The 18,904-nt window shown below is 51.6% G+C and overlaps 6 protein-coding genes across 6 annotated transcripts; 3 read left to right on the forward strand and 3 right to left on the reverse strand.

The window, feature by feature from the left end:
• Positions 1–1,482: 1,482 nt before the first annotated feature.
• ColSpa_07315 (uncharacterized protein) lies at positions 1,483–1,781 on the forward strand (the record flags this gene model as incomplete). Its single annotated transcript, XM_049273527.1, has 2 exons — positions 1,483–1,499; positions 1,586–1,781. The coding sequence occupies 2 exons, from the start codon at positions 1,483–1,485 to the stop codon at positions 1,779–1,781; spliced, it is 213 nt and encodes a 70-aa protein (XP_049129484.1).
• Positions 1,782–4,247: 2,466 nt separating this feature from the next.
• On the forward strand, positions 4,248–5,499 carry ColSpa_07316 (UPF0061 protein; the record flags this gene model as incomplete). Its single annotated transcript, XM_049273528.1, has 2 exons — positions 4,248–5,291; positions 5,398–5,499. The coding sequence occupies 2 exons, from the start codon at positions 4,248–4,250 to the stop codon at positions 5,497–5,499; spliced, it is 1,146 nt and encodes a 381-aa protein (XP_049129485.1).
• Positions 5,500–5,728: 229 nt separating this feature from the next.
• ColSpa_07317 (uncharacterized protein) lies at positions 5,729–6,545 on the reverse strand (the record flags this gene model as incomplete). The annotated part of the gene is given in 2 exon segments (XM_049273529.1): positions 5,729–6,018; positions 6,038–6,545. 2 exon segments carry the CDS (start codon positions 6,543–6,545, stop codon positions 5,729–5,731), a joined length of 798 nt encoding a protein of 265 aa, XP_049129486.1.
• A 1,891-nt stretch (positions 6,546–8,436) lies between these two features.
• On the reverse strand, positions 8,437–10,311 carry ColSpa_07318 (cholinesterase; the record flags this gene model as incomplete). The annotated part of the gene is made up of 6 exons (XM_049273530.1): positions 8,437–8,712; positions 8,778–9,504; positions 9,570–9,642; positions 9,706–9,922; positions 9,990–10,097; positions 10,153–10,311. 6 exons carry the CDS (start codon positions 10,309–10,311, stop codon positions 8,437–8,439), a joined length of 1,560 nt encoding a protein of 519 aa, XP_049129487.1.
• A 3,669-nt stretch (positions 10,312–13,980) lies between these two features.
• ColSpa_07319 (uncharacterized protein) lies at positions 13,981–14,697 on the reverse strand (the record flags this gene model as incomplete). The annotated part of the gene is made up of 1 exon (XM_049273531.1): positions 13,981–14,697. The coding sequence occupies one exon, from the start codon at positions 14,695–14,697 to the stop codon at positions 13,981–13,983; it is 717 nt and encodes a 238-aa protein (XP_049129488.1).
• A 1,462-nt stretch (positions 14,698–16,159) lies between these two features.
• ColSpa_07320 (uncharacterized protein) lies at positions 16,160–17,305 on the forward strand (the record flags this gene model as incomplete). The annotated part of the gene is made up of 3 exons (XM_049273532.1): positions 16,160–16,349; positions 16,434–17,095; positions 17,159–17,305. The coding sequence occupies 3 exons, from the start codon at positions 16,160–16,162 to the stop codon at positions 17,303–17,305; spliced, it is 999 nt and encodes a 332-aa protein (XP_049129489.1).
• Between the last annotated feature and the right edge of the window lie 1,599 nt (positions 17,306–18,904).

The raw sequence follows: 18,904 nt of genomic DNA on the forward strand, positions 1-18,904 counted from the left end.
GTAGTCGCATGCCTCTTCAAGGGGACAGACGTTCTCGTCAAGCCATTCATGCACCTTCTCCATAAAGATCTTGATGAACAATCTCTTGCGATATTCCACGTAGCTATCGATGTACGCGCCGGGCCCGATATTGGGCTTACTGAGATTGTCACCAGAGTCGGAGTTCCTGGCCGGTCCCTGGGATAGGTCTGAGACTTGACTAGTCCGTGGAGAGTGTGATCTAAATGACCAAAATTAGTCCAACATACTTGCTCGCATCACCAGATGGCAACGAACCTATGAGAGGTGTTCTGAGCCTCGTTTCCTCCCCCGTTATGCTCGGCCCCAGATGTTGCGGACCTGTTGCTTTCTGTTCCCTACTCTTGTCAGAACCAGAACTACTAGGTACGGTGAAGTGTTAGCTCACTGGTGCTTGTCTCACTGCAAGGTTCGAACTGGCTCGAGTGTTGGAGGACTTGTGTGGCTTGGGGGAGGGGTTTTCGTGTGCCTTAGGCATGTCCGTTGCACGGTTGCCGGACCAGCTGTGGATGAACCGGGAGATCACTAGGCTGAAGTCGATAGGAATCGAATGCTTCCTAATAACTTTGCAATGTTTTGTTCTTAACCAAGGAGTAGGGTGCGCAGGCCTGAGTATTGCGTGCATTCTAGAGCAGTGCACGCTAACGCTGGGATTGGACCATTATGTTTCGCTCCTTGGCCTTGGAAGATGTGGGAGGGGGCAACAAAGTGAGACTGGCAAATATTTGGATACTGGGGTGACACAGAAATCAATCTTTGTTTTTGGATGGCGATGATAGCCTGCCAGGAATGGGACGGCTCGTCGCTTTTATCTCCCAAATGTCGCTGCTCATGTCTGCCACATCAAGGCCCGCACTCGCGCACGCATTTGCGAACAACATCTTTGAGAAGATATGAGAGGGGGCCCGTCGCACATATTTCGCCTCATTCTAGAATCCAATAGCAGGTGCAGGGGCTGAGAGGGATGATGCTAGTCTGCTAATCTCATTGGACGTTCTGGTATCTGGACGGCCCTCGTGAAGATCTGATAATCCGGGGAGCAGCTGTCTGTCATGCCCGGTTAAACGGTGGAGTACGCAATGTCGCGCATATGGATCCGCTCACGATCTCGCGGACCAGGGCTCATGCATTTGGTCCTGCTCATTTGCGCGATATCGAAAATGACTTCACTTGAAACTGTGGGGGAAGATACATAAGTTGAATATCCGACTGGTAATGCTTTCATCCCTTGACTTATCCATTCACATTGGTGATAAGAAACTCGATTCAATTGATGTTCTCCGAGAGAAAGACGGAAACCACAAACGGACTAAGTACTCCAATCGACAAGATTAGACCCACACTTTGTGTACGCAGGCTGCAACAGTGCTCAATAGGGTGAACTCAAGAAGAGACGCCATCAATCGGACATCGCCGGCCGTCTCCAGTGTCTCATCAATCCTCTAATCAGAGGTGATTATAACAATGAACTCCGGTGAAAGGTATGGTTCCTGGCATGCCACGTCAAGAAAGGAGGGGCTAGTTCCTCGGCAAAATGCGGAAGGCAGACATGCTAACCCGATTCTAGACAGTTGGTACCGCAGACGGACGCCGTCATGTTGACGGAGTACCTTGCGAGCAGGGCGTTGACAGTGACAGAGACGTTGACGGCTGTGGCTAGTGGCAGCAATGACGCAGCTAAGGACCGCCTTTATGAGAAGACGCGGCAGGTCGACGCATTGTTGCAGCAGCTTAAGCAGGCTGGGGATAGGAACCGGCCATGAGGAGATATCACACGTGATCGTTGCCAGTGCGGGTTCTTCCTGATTACGGATGTCGGTGTGTACAACACGGTGTGTCGGATTGTTGGTCGGTGTGTGTTTCCTCCATTCTCTTTGGCTTCAATGGCGTTGAGAATCTGTGTTGATGGCGCGAAGAAAATGAGAATCGAAGAAGGGACGATGTAATTACGAGACAAAGCTCTACAAGATGTTCATTTAGAGTTTGTGGTGTGCAACTGTCAATGCCGGTGTCAACTTTTGGGCTCTCATCCTGAGGAATCAGGGCATGTACGTACTCCCTAAGCGCAGGACATCACTAGAAGTGGTACCCCTGTTGGTATCTCTCATCCAACGGGATTTCTCAGATCGTCTTTTTCTTCTGCATATGGCACCCAAGTTCTTCTCCGTAGCAATAAGCGGTCGCAAATCATTCCCCTGTTCTTTTGGAAGGCTAGTATCAATGCTAAATGACAAAAGATACTACAAGTCGACGATCAAGTGAAAGCAGTATCATTCGGTAAAGGCGTTGTCATTCTTTGAAGAGTCTGGTTTCGGTTTGATTAGCATGATCTTGCTTGCCTCATCAAGCATCTTAGGGGCATATAACAAATCCAACCTTCAAATGAAACAAAGAACTCTACTGTATGGTGTTTTATCGACAATTACTGTAAAGTGACAATATCATAGAAGAACATATCCATCGTCGTCGCAATAGCTAATGTGCTGTTGGCCGTCCTAAATTCGCCTACCTGGTCGTCTGCATCGTCTCGTTATATTGTCACCATACACAGCCAAGCATTATTATGTCGAAAAAGAAGCATTATGTAAATGCTATCGCGCGTGACACACCACAGAGAGGCTGAGTTCGCATCCGTCATGGAGTGTTGTTTATCCCATCTGGGCACAAAGACGGTGAAAATGTAAGCAACATAGGAAGGTCAGATAACTCACTAAATTCACCAACTACAAATAGTGAAAGTACCGGCCTAGACTGAAAATAAGAGGTCCAGAGAGTGGATCTTCAACCAGGATTTTTACAGACACTTGTGGTGAAAGGATGGCAAGAGAGACCTGCTTGTTTGCACTGTTAAAGTGTGTCTTTATTCACCGAAACCAACCTCGAAACCATCGCTGCCAGCACACCCCATCAGCAGGAGGATTTCTATTGCCTTTGCTCTCTTCCTCAATATCACTCACTTAGTGCCTTTCTTCAGCGTTTCAAAATTTTTCACTAAACCCTTTCATCTACTCTGACCGATCAGGTTTCGTGTGCCTTAAAGTTCTCGAAGGCGAGCGCATGTACATGCAGTTCTCGGACTACAGATTGCCAGTAAAAGTTTCCATAATGACATTACGAACTATCAACACTTTACTGTTCATTTACCCAATTGCATATCAAACAAAAGCGTCTGAAGATTCTAGGAAAAGTTGAAACTTGCAAAGGTTTCCTCTGATGCTCGAGTTAGGCAATGCGATTTTGTCATCCAACGAAGAAAGCACAGCCTGCGCTGATTAACAACCACTTTCGTTGTTCGAGTTATCGAATATTCTGGACGATGGCCCTGAAGCACACACTATTGCACATCCAAAGCCAAACAATTCATTTCCGGTGCACCGCCACGATGTCAAGAAGCCTCAGTATCTACGGCACTGCCTAGAACTCACCCTGCTTCATTCTGATAAACTTCCAGGCTCCTACTGCACGCCAAGTTATTGGACATGCACTTGAGGAGAAAAGATTATCCGTCTTTAGTTGAAGCCTCAGTCAGCCGAAACCCTTGGCTCCTCGGGAGACGGCAGACTCGGCATCTTCCTGGTCAACAATTGCGCATAGTAATCGAACTACGCCGAGCCTCAATCATTGATCTTTAACGTCACAAGTATCGCCACAACCGGTAGAGAAACACTCAGGTTGGGATATGTTCTTCTCCACGCCACTCAGGAGGGCCAAGTTGAGCTGTCTGCTATCAACCGGATCAGATTTTCCAATAGACCTGTCGTGCTCTTTCCCCTCATGTGCCAAGGCCTAGCCAAGCTCTGGGAGTGGGGAGAGCCTCAAAGCTCATCTCGTATCGGACTCTATTTTTCCACGTCTCTTTCATCGCTGTTATCATTCCTTTCTATCGTACTCTGCCCTGATAGGCAGGACCCTGGCACAATGCTGCGCTGCCAACGACAAAAGTCATTCTTGGTGGCCGTTGACCCGCTTTACGTTGTGCATATGCAGGCCGCTACTAATTACAAGTAATTCGGGCCAAGAAAGACAACCTTCTACGCCTCCGCGTTCAGGAAACCAATATTGGAGAGCTACCCCTGGCATATGCGTCTGCAAATCTCAGGCACCATGACCCAACTTGGGAGAGGCCATGAGCTGCACCACTAGTATAAAGATGGCGTCTGCCACCAGGGTTTTTGTAGTTTTCCGATGCCGCTCAAGAGCTTCAATTCCAGCAGCTGAAACTCGTCGCAATGAAGCTTGCCTCTGCTCTTCTTTTTGCCTCAGGCGCCGCAGCGGTAGCCGTAGTTGGGAGGGACGTCGACGAGCCTCTCGCAGGCCGCATCATCGACTCATGGATTCTCAACAACAACGAGGCCCAGCGTGATTATTGGTATGGGCGCGCCGCTCTTTACACCGGTGTCGAGGCCGTCTACGAGCTCACCAAAAACGAGACCTTGCTCGCTTGGTATCGCTCTCGCATCGACGGCCTCGTCGTCACCGAGAACGGCACTATCCCCGGCTTCCGCACCGATCACTATTCTCTCGACGACTATCGCATTGGCCGTAACATCCTCTACTGGTATCAACGCACCGGGGAGGAGAAGTACAAGATCGCCGCCGATACTATCCGCGGTATGCTCGAAGGGCACCCCAGAACCCCTACGGGTGGTTTCTGGCACCGCTCACCCACCTACAAGAACCAGATGTGGCTAGATGGCATCTATATGGCCGATACCTTTTACGCCCACTACACGTCCATCTTTGACGCGGATAACACCACCGCCTGGGACGATATCGTCCTTCAGTGGGACAAGATCGAAGAAGCTCTCCGCGACCCTGAGACTGGCCTGCTTTTCCACGGCTTTGATGAGGGCAAGGAGGCTGTCTGGGCCAACTCTGAGACGGGAGCCTCACCACTCGTCTGGAACCGCGCCGTCGGTTGGTACTTCATGTCCCTGATTGAGGTCCTCGATCTCTTTCCCAAGGAACACCCCGGCTACAAGCGTCTTGTCGGCTACTACACCTCGCTTGCCGCCGCCCTCAAGCGCGCACAGGACCCCGAATCCAACGGTTGGTGGCTCGTCATGAACGAACCCTACCCCGGAATGGAGCGCAACTACTTCGAGAGCTCTGCAGCCGCCATGTTCACCTGGGGTTGGCTCGCCGGGCTGCGTCTCGGCTATATCGACGAGGCCACTTACCTCGAGCCCGCCACAAAGGCCTACACGCACCTTGTCACCGACTTCGTCACTAAGAACTGCAACGGCACTGTCACGTGGACTGCTACCGTTCAGGTAGGTTCTTTGAACAGTGATGCTTCATTTGAGGTAGGAATATCCCACCTAACCCTCCCACGTCAACCGCATATGAGAACCACATCTTGCTGATTCGCACCTGTAGTACTATGTTGGTATTCCTACCGTTGACAACGACACCCGTGGTGTCGGTCCCTTTCTCCTCGCCGCCTACGAGTGGGAGCTTCGCAACAACATCTCTGCATAGATAGGTCTTCTGTCGTGAAGAACACTACCAACCTTGCAAGTTGTCAAGTGATTAGAAGGTTATGGCGAAGGCACATTATGCTCAAGTCGAATTGGCTCCAATCGGGACAACGAAGTTCAGCTCCCAGACGATTTCACTTTTTGTATAAAATTCCCCTGCCTCATGAGGGACATAGAGACATTGTTGCGGCATGAAAATGGACAAACGTAGAAGCAGACCTAATATGTGGCTACCCCGTCCGGCCCACGGTGATGTTGCCGGCGTCAATGCGTCGCATCATATGGCTAAGAATCTGGGGGTGAAAGTGGGCGACGAGAACGCCTTTCCGTACTTTTTCCAATATGCATTCTTCATATATAATCTTGCACCGGTCTGTCGATTTTATATCGTGCCAAGTTGATTGCACCGAACAGGCCCTAAGCCGCTGATTCTGAGCGTTTCGCCAAGTACCGATGTTCCAGCCGGTGCCGTAACGCATAACGCTGGGCAAGCCGATCGCAAATCCCCCAAATACGTCGTCTATTCGACATAATCATACCTGAAATCAGATCGGACCGCTCTGGTCTGCTGAGGTTGAAGGCGACTTGCATCAAGTCTGCTCTCTGGACGCAGGGCTCGGTGTCTTCCTGAAGAAGTTTCTGCCACTCGAAGTACCATCGATACCAGTCTTTGAGGTGGCACCTCCAGAAAGGTCGATTGTGCATGACGGCTGAGAAGACCATGGGTGAAGTTGTCATGAGCTGGAAAATGGACTTTGTGTCGAGGAACGAGGCAATCAGAGTAAGGACCTCCAAGGGTAACTTGGCGAAAGACTCCGAGGCCGCTGATGGAATGTTGCCGAGGACAGAAGAGTACTCCTCGAGATCGAATGATCTCATAGCGGCGAACCCGCTCAGGTCATAAAGCGTGCCCGAAACTTCGTCACTGATTAGCGGAATGACTGTGATAAGGTCCCTGCCAGGCTTGGGTTCGAAAGCTCTGCTCATGTCCACACCATAGTCCAGACCCAAGAATAGGGAGTATGGCTCTGTCACTAATTCAGACATGACATTGTACAGTATGTCTTTGTCAAGCTGGGTAGCCTTAATGTTGTGCTCTATGGAGAAGTTCAAAAGGAGCAGCTCATAGCAACATGGGTGAAACGGGAGAACCGGCCCATGCTGACTTGTGTCGAAATAGCAGTAAAGTTGCGTCTGGTCGGGCTCAGGCACATTCGGGTCATCCCCTCTGTTCTCTGGCGTTATTATGAAGTGCCCGTACGTTGGCTCAACCCTTCCGACGCCCGATATAAAGGCTCTGGTCGTGTCAATCCCTGCCGACGAGTTGAATCCAAGAACCCGAGCTTCACCCAGCCAAGCAACGTCTCCTTCATCGTAATAGTAAGGGTCAAGTCCCCGGTAGTCGTCTTCCAAGGCCAGGTACCCTTTTAACCGCTTTGGACGTTTCTCGTCTTGCGATCTTGAACGATGGGCGATCGCGAGTGTCCGGAAAGGGCCGCCGCAAATGGCACATCGGTAGTCTTGAGAGCCTGGTCTGACGTACATTCTTTCCCGAGCAGAATATGAGCAGATTATGACTAAAAGCGCTCGGGGATTGAGGGAATCGATGCGCAGGGAGATGAGGCAACAAATTGAGGTGTAAAGATGGAAGAGGAACGATTCAGAAACGGTGTCCTTCAAAAATGGGTCCGACAGTCCGTGAAACCGTGGTGAGTGAGTCGTGACAAACCTGACGGCGAGCGCTGTCCCGATGGACCCACCATTACCAGTCACCGAGAAAATACCTCCCGCAGAATCATTTGACTGTGCTGTACGCTAAGAGCGTGACATAGTCTGAAAAAAATCGAAGCCACCTGAATACTATATTTGGTACTGTATCAAATCGCAGGTAGCCATTAAAGGTCGCTAAGCTTGAGTTCTCGTTGATCACGATTGACGTCTCACTTTACAACGCTAGTTTTGCTTTCCGTGCCCGATACAGGCAACTGCTCTTCAAGACAAGTCGCGTCTGCCACCTATACTGACCAATCAATTGAACATATTGTCTGGCTGTTTGAAGCAAACATGCATTGAGGTACGGTGAGATGATCAGATCATAGTTGCAAGTGAAAGGCACCCAGGGCTATTGAGAACGCCTTTGGGCAGAGTGTGCATTGTACTTGCTCAAGGATATATAAATTGCACTTTTATACGTTGAAGGTAGAACCATAAGAAACAGAAAATAGCAAAAAACTTTTGCCTTCATAGCTCTTCCTCCTCTGAAGCATGTTCACTTAACACCCAGAGTGCCACAAGGCCTTGAGACTGATCTTGAGAATGTTCTCTGCGTATTCCAGCTGGGATCACATATAACAAGGCGATCTCCCATCTAGAATAGGATGTTGGGACAGTCTCTATTTTTTTTATCGAATCGAAAGCGTAAGCAATATCGATACGGGTTTCCTCGATATTTTTTATTCGTTTGCTCTAGTCCGCAAACTCGGACCAACACGGCGACTGAGTGGTATCAATAAACACATTCGCATCGAGATGAATTGTAAATACATTAGGATCTTGAACAAGCTTAACAGATGTGTGACCAGTAATTATGCTTCTCTCCTGCTAGATACTCTTCCGTGTTTGGCTTTCAACTTTCAATGACCAATGGCTGTCGTAACGCAAAAAAGTGGAAAAGACCCGCGGTTATGGAAGTTACGAAAACGAACATGCGGATTTGATATGACTGCTAACCGCGGGCTAATACAGATCATGCTTAGTGTTGTTCACCTAGACGGTGGGGAGTTTTCCTGTAGACATTAGTCCGACAGGTCAAATCCAGGCACTTGGCGAAGAGGAGGTTAAAGAATACTAAATTTCTATCTGGTATCATATATTGTATGTCAAGTTCAATATGTACAGTTGAATTGAAGAAGTTCGGGCCAGATTGTCAACGGAGAGCTCAAGAAATGGGGATTCCCACTTGCGCGCAGAGCCCGTCGTAAGAGTTTCCAGGGGCCAGACTCGTGCCGGTCTGGTTCTCAAAGGAGATACGGTTGAGAGTGGTGCCGTCTTCTTTGTACATCGGCCACGATCCATTGCAGTCGTAGTTGAGGAGACCAGACTTCGTGTCTTTGGCGAAGGCCGCCCATGCACCACGCATGTATTTACCGACGGCAACCTCCTGCTCCGTGCTTCCGATTGCCTCTTGTGGTACAGTGTCAAAGAGAACAGGGAGCTAATTTGTGTCAGTTGACGAGTCTTAAGCCCAGAATTTTGATGAAAGCAGAAAGCGTGACGAACCTCGGATGCATGCCATGCTCCGCTAGGCGGCGTCGTGGTGACGGCCATGTTGGGAAAGTCGCCGAAATAACGGTATCGCCACGTGGGATACCCAGCAGACACTGCTCGTGCCGCCCTTCTCGCGGCAGGGCAGTTATACGCAACGAGGTTGAACCCATACCAGTAAGTTTCGTTTACAGCAGGGGCTCCGATCTTGAATAAACCAGCTTCGTTCTCAGTGTTGCCGATGAGATATCCCGCCTTGGCCGAGTTACGGACACTGTAGTCGGCAAAGATGAGATGATCATCCACTACGGGCGCAAACGTGAGCCCAGTTGAGACAGGGCTGGTAGTGTTCGCTAGGCTGGCAATAATCTCGGTTGCGTTCTTTTTCGACATGCAGTCAGAAACAGCATTATGGTCGGTCAAGTTACTACCGCAACCAACAAACATTGAAATCTGGAACCACTTGTTTTGCACGGACTGGTTAGTATATATGCCAAATCCATTGGCAACGCCGCTCATTGGGATGAAACCATTAGCGATGGGGTCGGACGCGTATGCGTAAGAGTAGTAATCGACCATAGATCCTCCGGCAGACTGGCCAAACATGGTGATTCTGTTGACGTCGCCGCCGAACTTCTCCACGTTGTCGCGAACCCATTCCATGGCCATACGGACATCGAGGAATCCAAGATTAGGAGCGGAGACGGGGTTTCCTGGAAAGCCGAAGATGTTGAGGCGGTAGCTTCGAGGTTGAGCCGCGTCAGCACTGGCAATTTTTCCAAAGACCGAAAATCGGCGGAAACTCACTTCATGGACACCACAACGACGTCATCCTGGTCGGCAATGAACTTTCCATTGTATGCTGGGATCCGGGAACTACCTATAGTCCGAGTCAGAACGTTATATAGACTTTCAGCTTTTGTTCAGACGATTGCATATTTACCAGAGACAAAAGCGCCGCCGTGGACCCAGACGAGCACAGCCTTTTTCGCATCGCCCGTCTGTGGCTTGGTCCACACGTTCAAGGTCAGGCAGTCCTCGCTCTGGGAGCCCGTGTCCGCGAGCACCTTGGTAACATCAGCAGCAGAGGCGGGAACTCCAAGCTGCTTGATCGCTTCGACGTTGACAGCTGCACTTGACGGCTGCATGCACTGGTTTCCCTGATGAAATACTTGTTAGCTGCCAAACGGGATACAAAACATGAGAAAAGTCGGAGAGATGACATACAAATGCCGAGCCGTTGATCAAAGAGGAACCGGTGTACCTGACGGGAGGCTGAAAGCGCAAGATTCCGACAGGCGGTTCGGCGTACGGAATACCCAAGTACTCGGACACCTAGTGAGATTGGTTAGTAAACCCGCCGTCGCACACAGCATTCTTGCATGCGTACCTCGTCTGCGTCGGAGGCAGCGTGTCCTTCGACCGGACCGCTAGTCGTCGTGATCGACTGACCGATGGCCCAGCGAGGTGAGATCGGGTTGGCGACAACGAGACATGAGGTAACAACCACGACCCTCAGGAGGTTGTGAAGGCTGCTTTGGACTCTCATGTTGATGCTGATGCCGCTCAACTAACGAGAGACCAAAGACCTGAGGTGGGTAGGGTGAAACCGAGGAGACCGGAGACGGGGCCGGTTGGTCTTAAATCTGCGGGTAGATGGGACTTAAGAGGAACGCCGTGATCCAGCCAGCCTCGCAATCTCGGAGATGGCCTTGACCCCGTCTTTATGTCAACGAAGTTTGCTGATACCATAATATACCATGCTCGTTGAGGGAACGACCCATCCCTCTTCCGAACGCTTCCATTGAATGCGCGATGTCCCCTTCAACCGTCCCATCGTCACGATGGGTCCCCCAGACTACTAGCTCGCGCCGGAGTGGGCTCTCCTTGAAAGCCGGGCTGGTCTTGCGTCGTCCATCCACCTGTATAGCGCAGGGAACCCTGTCCTTCTGAAGATTACTGGCGGAGAGAGGAGCGGATGGCAGGCTGGTTCATGAAATGGTTTAGTCATACAGAATAGAGCCTCATAGTTTGGCTAAAATAGGGCGGCCGGTGGGGATCGGCCCAGCTAGCTGGGTTACCTCGCAAGCGTGTTCAAATCGGGGACACATGTTTGCGCCAATTCCTACCAAGAATTTATATTGAGCCCACATCGGGAAGTGGCTCCTTTTTTCTCTCAGCCAGGTGCGGCTATCGAATGCAGAGTGACAACCGCATATGCATCTCGAAAACTACTTGGAATCCCAAGAGCTCAACTCGCAGCATGCGGGTGGAGTAAGACGGCTTCCATGCATGGACGGAGGGGTCCGCAACAGCGGTGAACCTAGGTGAGCGTCACGCAAACGAGAGCTAACATCGAGCGGGGTCACTGGACCAACGCGGCAGTGCCATAACTTGCTGTACTGCTATTTTGGACCCTCTTGCAGTCGGTGGCTCGGTTGGCCTATTCTCCCATGGGCTCTCTTGGTTAGTAAATAAAGAATAGAAAACCCCTCATACTATTCCCAAGAAGGGATGCGTCGCGAAGAGAATACGCCGGTCATGAACAGCAAGCGCATGCAAGCGCGTGCAAGCGAGAGATGATTGCAGAGGAAACCAGTGCTGCTGTAAGCTCACAAATGTGCCAAGGCCGGTTAGGGTACAATGCCAAGAGGATTGGCACCTTTTGGTTTTGCTGGGAAAGTCAGCCTAGCATCGACACTGTTTGACTTTTCCAACGTCAATGCTGCGACTGTTATCAAAGCAGGAGGCTTATCGTAGCGCGTGCGATGAACGAATACAGCATTGAACCATGCGCGTTGACAGCAAAACCGAGCGTAGAAGATCTGGCTTCGACCTTGCCCAGGTCTGGGCCTTTGCCTTGGCGTGGTGGTAACGGTTCTAACTACCCGTTCTCTCGAATTGAGTTCCACTCGAGACCAGACGAGGTTTTGGTGAGTGCAGAGCAGGGCTGAGGGTCACCAATGAGAGAAATGCGAGCAAGCGAGATGCCCGCCCACTGGAAGAAAGCGCCAGGAAGGCTGTTGAAAGCTCGGCCACGCGTTCTTCTGCTAAGCTCCGACGGCCAGGGAAACCCCAGCACGGGACTCACAGAATCTGGGCAGCCAACACATATCCGTACTCGGCCTGAAGACTGGGGATGGCTAGTGGAGGTTACCGGACTCAACGTCGCACGACAAATGACTTCGGCTACGCTTATAAACAGCCGAAAGTGAGTTGCTCGGGGTCCGCCTAGCAGCTAGGTGCAGAAAGATCCGCTCGAAGGTTATCGCTAGCCGATCCCTTGGACGCCGTTGAGGCCAGATAGAGCCTCGAGAACGGGAAGCCCCGCTCGGCACAACGCATGGACGATGAACACGGCGCCGGTAGTCTTTTGGACGGTGGTGTGCCCCGCAGGCTTCAGAAGGGGGGTTAACAAGCAAGGCGGCCAAGAGGCAGTGTTCTTCTGTGCTGGCGTCATGTAGCTTTGGCGGCATTTGCAAAAATGCAACGAAGAGTGGCAATGGCCGGCTGGCCGTTTGTATGCACACCGCTGAGAATAGGAGTTGCATCATGTTGGAGACTAGCGTGTCTGTCTATGACGCATCGTTCCATTTTCTTGATGATCTTAGGCGCTGTGCGTTGCGCCTTTTGCATCTCGGTGACTGCGCCCTCTGCATCTGCGATCATATCACAATGTTCCAACAAAAATTTCGATTCCATGGTCGAAAACAGTAATAACGAGATTGCAGTGTTTGTCTGAACGCCATTGGGCCACACTGCCCAACCACCAACAGAGCGGCGGTCCAAAAAAGAAAGCTGCCTTGATAAGCGCTCTTGATGCACTGACATGCATATGCTGTTGCGGTGATGATGCGGACCACTCACCATGTACCTAATGTTGTGCAAGTAGAGCTCAAGGATATGTAGGTCTTGAGGCTTTGAGGCCGAAATTTCGATGTCGAGAAGCATGGGGAAGGCCCCAGGCAAGCTGCGATTGGACAATGCATTGCCACTCTTGGCCTAGGTGGGCGGTCCTCGAGCAAACAAATTGGCGGCTCGCACCCGTGCATGTGTCGGTTCGAGAACGGAAGGCCGACGCTTCGATCGAACGCAGTCGAAGTCCCGTCAACCATTGGCATTTCGCAACTGTACCTTCGAAAAGGTTAGCACAGACGTGGACGACAAGATGCGGACCAGCCATGCATCGCGCTAGCGCCGCCTGTTCTCGAAAGTATACGTCGGGCTCGTCACGCAACTTCTTCAGGCCTCGGCTGCTTGACTTAGAGACAAGTCGCGACTCAGGGAAAAGCGCTCAATGAGGTCTGTCCCTGTCAGGTTGATAAGATCGAAACCTTTGACAAAGGAGCCATGGCGCTGGTGACGGATGTTGGCATCCGTTGCCGCGTCTAGGACGAGGCTGTAGGAGTGGCACAATGTTGGGAAATGAGTTCGCAGAAAGTTTGTGGTAGCTAGGTACTAAGGATGTGATCGGCAGGCAAGAGAAGTCAATCAAGTGGGTCTCCTTCCTCCACGCGAAGGTGTCAGTGATCATCGTGCCATGGCAGGAGCAAATAACATCCCGGATTCATCATTTCGCGCCTGGATTTCACACAAACTTCATCTCGCTTGACCACCACACGACAACGCCCGTCTCCGTCTTTTTCCGCATTGCCACGGTTCCCTCCTACGACGTCGCTTGGAGTCAATATGAACATGGCTGTGCACTTCAAGCAAGAGCACAGCAAGCTTGGTACGCAAATGATGCTTGGTTTTGGTACATATTCGTCGGTGCCACGAGAACGCGTCTACCTATGACATGGACGTCTTTCTCGTGACTATCGACGTCGAGTAACATTACACTCATCGTCGTGACCCTTGACTAGCTTCCGGGTAGCCCGGCGGTGCTGACTGACGCACATCTGTGGCTTCTTCCGCACACTTCCTCGGCTGGTAATCAGATACCAGCAACTTCCCCTCCCATCAACCAAAACCTCGGCTTGCGAGGCTTTGCGGAGACGGCCACCAAGCAGCCTTGCGTCTTGCCTGATGCCAGCACATTCGAGACAGACTCGTGGTAGTTGTGGAGGTTAACAGGCTTGGAAACACTGCCCAGACCGTGTCCGGTTGTAGCTGGCAGCGTCTCTGGTCCATGTGTCGTGTGCGTAGCGCAAGGTGGTTGAGAAGCTCACTCGCGGTGATGGAAAGCTTCGGGACTTGGCCTCCTCGCACGAAAGGCCTAGTGACTCTTGTCCGCGTTCTCCTTCTTCTTGGCGACGACAATGGCGTCGAACCTCCTGAAGCCGCACAATCCCTCGAAGAACAGACTCCCAATCCACGTCCACCAGAGACCCGTGCCGAACTCGATGCCGTGCTTCTGGAGCCTCGTCCGGTGGAACCAGTAGCATTCCGCAAGATGAATGCCCAACACGGGCAGGAAGATGGACTTGACCAGCCACCGATAAAACCTAGGCCCGCCGGGGAAGACGCTGTGGAGGAAGGACCAAATGGGCGTGCCGGGCAGCACAAACCCAAGCGTGAGCCAGCAGACAAAGTAAAACGAGACGGCCCCAAACACCACGACGTCAAAGCCCTGCGGCGGCGCAAAGTGTTGGACGGTGATGTCGCTGTCCCCCAGCGCCTGCCGCGACGCGCGCGCCATCTCGACGACGGCGGGGCGCATGTCGGCCCATGACTTGAGGGGAGGGTCAAAGGCGACTCGGTACTCCTTGCCGCCGAGCCCGCCCGCGGCGATGGTCATGGCCTCGAGCGTGACGTCCTTGAGCCACGGCGCTGTGGCGGCGGAGCGACCGAGCCCGGCGTAATGGCGCAGGTAGAGGGAGAGCTCCCGCTTGTGGTCTTGGTTCATGTGCGCCATGATGCGGTCGCGAGGAGACGGGGCCGCGGCTGCTGCCCCAGTAGAGGCAGCGGCGGCGACGTCGGCCTGGCGTGCCATTTTTGTGCTTCTGATTGGGTATCGGGTTGCGGTATGGGGTGGGAAGTGAGAGACTCGAGCGGGATGAGAGAGTTCCGATGGTGCCCGCCTCCAAGGGGAAACAGCTCCTCCCGACTATGGTTCCTGGTTCTGCGTATACCCGGCGGTAAGGCCAAGCAATCTTAAAAGGGCAATTGCGAAGGTTTGCGGTCTGTCTGCGTATCTGCGGGAGTGCGGGAGCGATCGGGGGGAAGAAAAAAGGTGTAAAGAAAGGAGGGGTCAGTGAGGTTGGTTGCGTTGGGAAGAAGACTCATTGAAACATCCCATGCCAGGAACCAACGAGATTGCGGCAGTGGCACGTGCAGTCCTTGCCAGCGCGGGTCGGTTCGGTGTCAGCCTCAGCCATCACCAGTCGACCAGATCGTTTCGCGTCACTTTGCGCCAGAACGCACCGACATCCCAGGGACGCTACAGCACTTTTTTTCTTCTTCTTCTTTTTTCCCTCCTTTTTTCTTCGACAATTTAGTAAATCTCATAGCGCAGACTGTCCTCGTTGAAATCGTCACTGCGTGAGGACAACTGGCTTTTCCCACCAACAGTGCGATGAAGGCCTCTCCCTCTCTCTCTTCTCTTAGGTTATGTCCAACAGGCACGTTCCTTCGCAACCCGTACCTTCAAAAGCCACCCTCACTTAATGTCAACGTCTTTTGACTCCGGGCTTAGCAACGATATTTTGTGGTCCCCAGTTCCAGGTTCACTGAAAGTCAAATCTTGAAATGAACAGCTCGAAAGCCCGACCGGCTGGAAAGGGTAACACACTCAATGTCTACATAGTAGACTTGGAGAAAAGAGTGATGCTCGTTCCACCAACACTCCTGAGCCAGTGCGCCCAGGCCAACTCGTCTGAACATATTGCCTTTGCTTGCGAAACTTTCAATCGAGAGAGACTGTGTAAGGATGCCGTGAGTTGTGGCCCATGGGGCGGCAGGCTGCCGGCGGTCGTGCCAACAGGCACACTAACCAATCCGGAAACGATGGCCAAACGTGATCAATCGCGTCTTGAGCACACCAGAGCAGACCCGGGCTCGCGGACTGGTGGGAGACCGGGCCGGGCTTTTTGGCCAACGTTTGGTGGGGCCAAGACCGCGGGGTATCGCGGGGTAACCGCCAGCCAAGCGCCGGCCCGGTTCCGGCGCGCGCCTGGAAACATCACGTTCGCACCATTTGTATCTAGAACACGCTTGTGACCCTTAACGATCGAGCCAAATAGGGCCTCATATGCCCAGCTCACTTCCAAACAAGTCGATATAACTGTATGCAGGGCAACCACGTCAGCCATCAAATCCTCGCCAGCCCATCCTGCAGACCAAGACTGTCTCTTGGCCTTGGTTGATGCCTCTCGCGGTTGTACTGTTTGCACAGGCTTCTGAGCTTCACGCCATCTGCTAGACCCTCACGCCCATCATCAGCCAGTGAAGTCATGATGGGCAATTCACGAGTGCTCCTCGTGGGCGGTGGTGGCATCGGCACAATAGCCGCGCTCAACCTCGAGCGAGGAGGCTTGGCGGAAGTCACTACCGTACTCCGTTCCAATTTTGAACACGTGAGTCGCAAAGGGTTCTCGATAAAGTCATGCGATCATGGCAACTTGGAGAATTGGCGGCCTACCCAAGGTGAGTCTGCTGCCTATATCTGTGATGCCTATATCTGTGTTGCCATGACGGCCAGTGGCGTCACTAAAGCTAACATCTTTACAGTCCTAAACTCTGTCCCGAGCATCTCGGACACGAGCCCTGCTGGAAGATACGATTACATCATCTGCTGCACCAAGAACGTCCCCGATGCCGGCCCGAAACTTCCTGACATCATCGCTCCCGCCGTGTCTCCTGGTCACACCGTCATCGTCTTGATCCAGAACGGCCTCAACATCCAGCTGCCCTTCTTCAGCCGGTTTCCCTCAAACACTGTTCTCTCGGGCGTAAGTCGCATCGACGCCCATGAAGTTTCTACAGGCGTCGTCGAACAGAAACAGCACGACCTGCTTCACGTCGGTGCTTTCCAAAACCCCAAACTTGACAGAGAGGAGCAGCACCGAACCGCGCAGCGCTTTGTGGGGATCTACAGTTCGGGAGGCAAAACCACATGTCTATATAAGCCGGATGTTGAGTTCGATCGGTGGAGTAAGCTGGTGTACAACGCCTCGTTCAACCCGATTTGTGCTCTGACAGGCTTGAATGCCAGCGAGCTGCAAATGACAGGCAGGACGATGGATACGATGGTCGTTCCGGCTATGAGGGAAGTTCTCGCCGTGGCAGCAGCGGCAGGCCACGATATCTCCGAAGATATCATAGAGAAGACTATCAAGCTCAATCCCATCGAGGAGAATATCAAGCCCAGTATGCAAGTCGACTTTGAGAAGGTGAGCCTGCCTCGATCTGCACTCATTGAGTAAGGGTTGAAGAGGGGTGCTAACACTTTGCAGGGAAACCTGATTGAGCATGAGAATATCCTTGGCGAGGTCGTCCGAGAAGGACAGAGACACAAAGTGCCTACGCCCATCTTGAACGTCTTATACGAGATATGTTGCGCGCACCAGTGGAGGTTCAAGAAGAGTAGGGGTCTGGTATGACGAGTGTTATCGACGTCCCATGTTGGGAGACTCCGGGCCCCATGACACCAAGGATTAGATCACACTTACCTCATACAATTATACTATATTCTTCGAGCTTGTATTCGCTGTGATTGATACATACTAAGAAGGGATGCCTTCCACGAAGGTGTTTGTTCAACCTCAGTAGTAGCTCTCGCTTGTCACCGATGCGTCAAATGGTGTGAACGAATAACGAATAGGTCTTTCCTTTTTCTTGTTCGCGTAGACAGCATGTGAACATGTTATGTGTCCGGTATGGTTCAATCAAACAAACCAGGTTCAAACCCGACGCCGAGCGCGTCAACCCGCATCATGGATTTCGGGAAACAGGTATAGTTATGCTAATGAATATAGTCTTACGGCTCCTGAGGTAGAAATACTTCTCTGGAATGTTCAAGGCACCTCTAGAGCAGCGATGGCGGGTAGTACACCCCGTTAGAGTCTGCTAACCTATGAAAGCGTGGCATTCTTATAGACTGCCGACTCATACACCAATACATTCGCGAAGATCTTGAGTGAACGACATGGGTAAAGGTGCCCAAAACCTCGCTTTTCACGATCAAAGACCGGTTAGACGTCTAAGCATGGCCTTTCGTGGGCCTCTTGACCAACACAGCCTCATTTATCATCCCCCTGCACCAACCCAAGCCCTCCTTCGTGCCTGGAAGAAGGCGCTTTCTATAGCCCCATATCCCAAACATCCGCGAATCAAGAAACAAGGGGCCTGATAGGCGGGCCTCGTGATTTGCAAGGCAAACGGTTGTTGGATGCTAACAGCTACATCCCTCTAGTACTTAGATAGAAGTGCTGTAGACATACTTTTTCTTGTTGAGCTGAAATATTTGTTGGTTGTGATTCGAGGTTCCCGGTTTATTGTTGAGAAAGCGCGATGGGTGAGACGGCGCAGACCAAAGCGCTAGTTGTTGTCATAGTGTGAACCCAAAGATCGATCAGATAACAGCTCTTGTCCGTGCCCAGTGCATTAAGTTTTCTAGTCTCATTAAATGCACAAACTTCTCATCTCATTATTTCAGGCGTCTTCGTAGTCGTTTTCGACATCGTTTTCATTGCTGCTCTCGGCAACCTTAGGGCTAGACCGGGAAAGTTTATTCAGATGACTAGAGTCATTTGAATTTCTTAATTATGATTACTACGCATATTTTCTTGGCTGTTATCGATACAATCCTTTCAGGGTATTGTTTGCCTTGCTTAAACACATAGCTGAAGCAGAGTCGATATTGGGTGGGTAGTAGAATTAGTGAGGGGATGAACCTGTGATGATGTTGTGCAGTCTTCTGGATTCAAACAGGTGTACCAGTACGATACGCTCCTAAAAACTGTCATTGGAACAACCAGCGTCTCACCTCTCTGACGGGAACAAAGAAGATCATGTTCATCCTATTCCTCCTGGGCAACATCGCGACCCACCGACTCCTGATCTCGCCCCTGCACGGAAAGGCGAAAGACAAGCACAGTTTTCTTTAACCCTCATCCGAATCCATAAGACATCCAAGAAGATGTAAGAAAAGAACTATAGGTTTGGGTACTGATGAAAAGAAAGATACCCCGCTCAGGCTA

The sequence above is a fragment of the Colletotrichum spaethianum genome, assembly GCF_022836535.1.
Source record: "Colletotrichum spaethianum MAFF 239500 DNA, contig18, whole genome shotgun sequence".
Classification (NCBI taxonomy): domain Eukaryota; kingdom Fungi; phylum Ascomycota; class Sordariomycetes; order Glomerellales; family Glomerellaceae; genus Colletotrichum; species Colletotrichum spaethianum.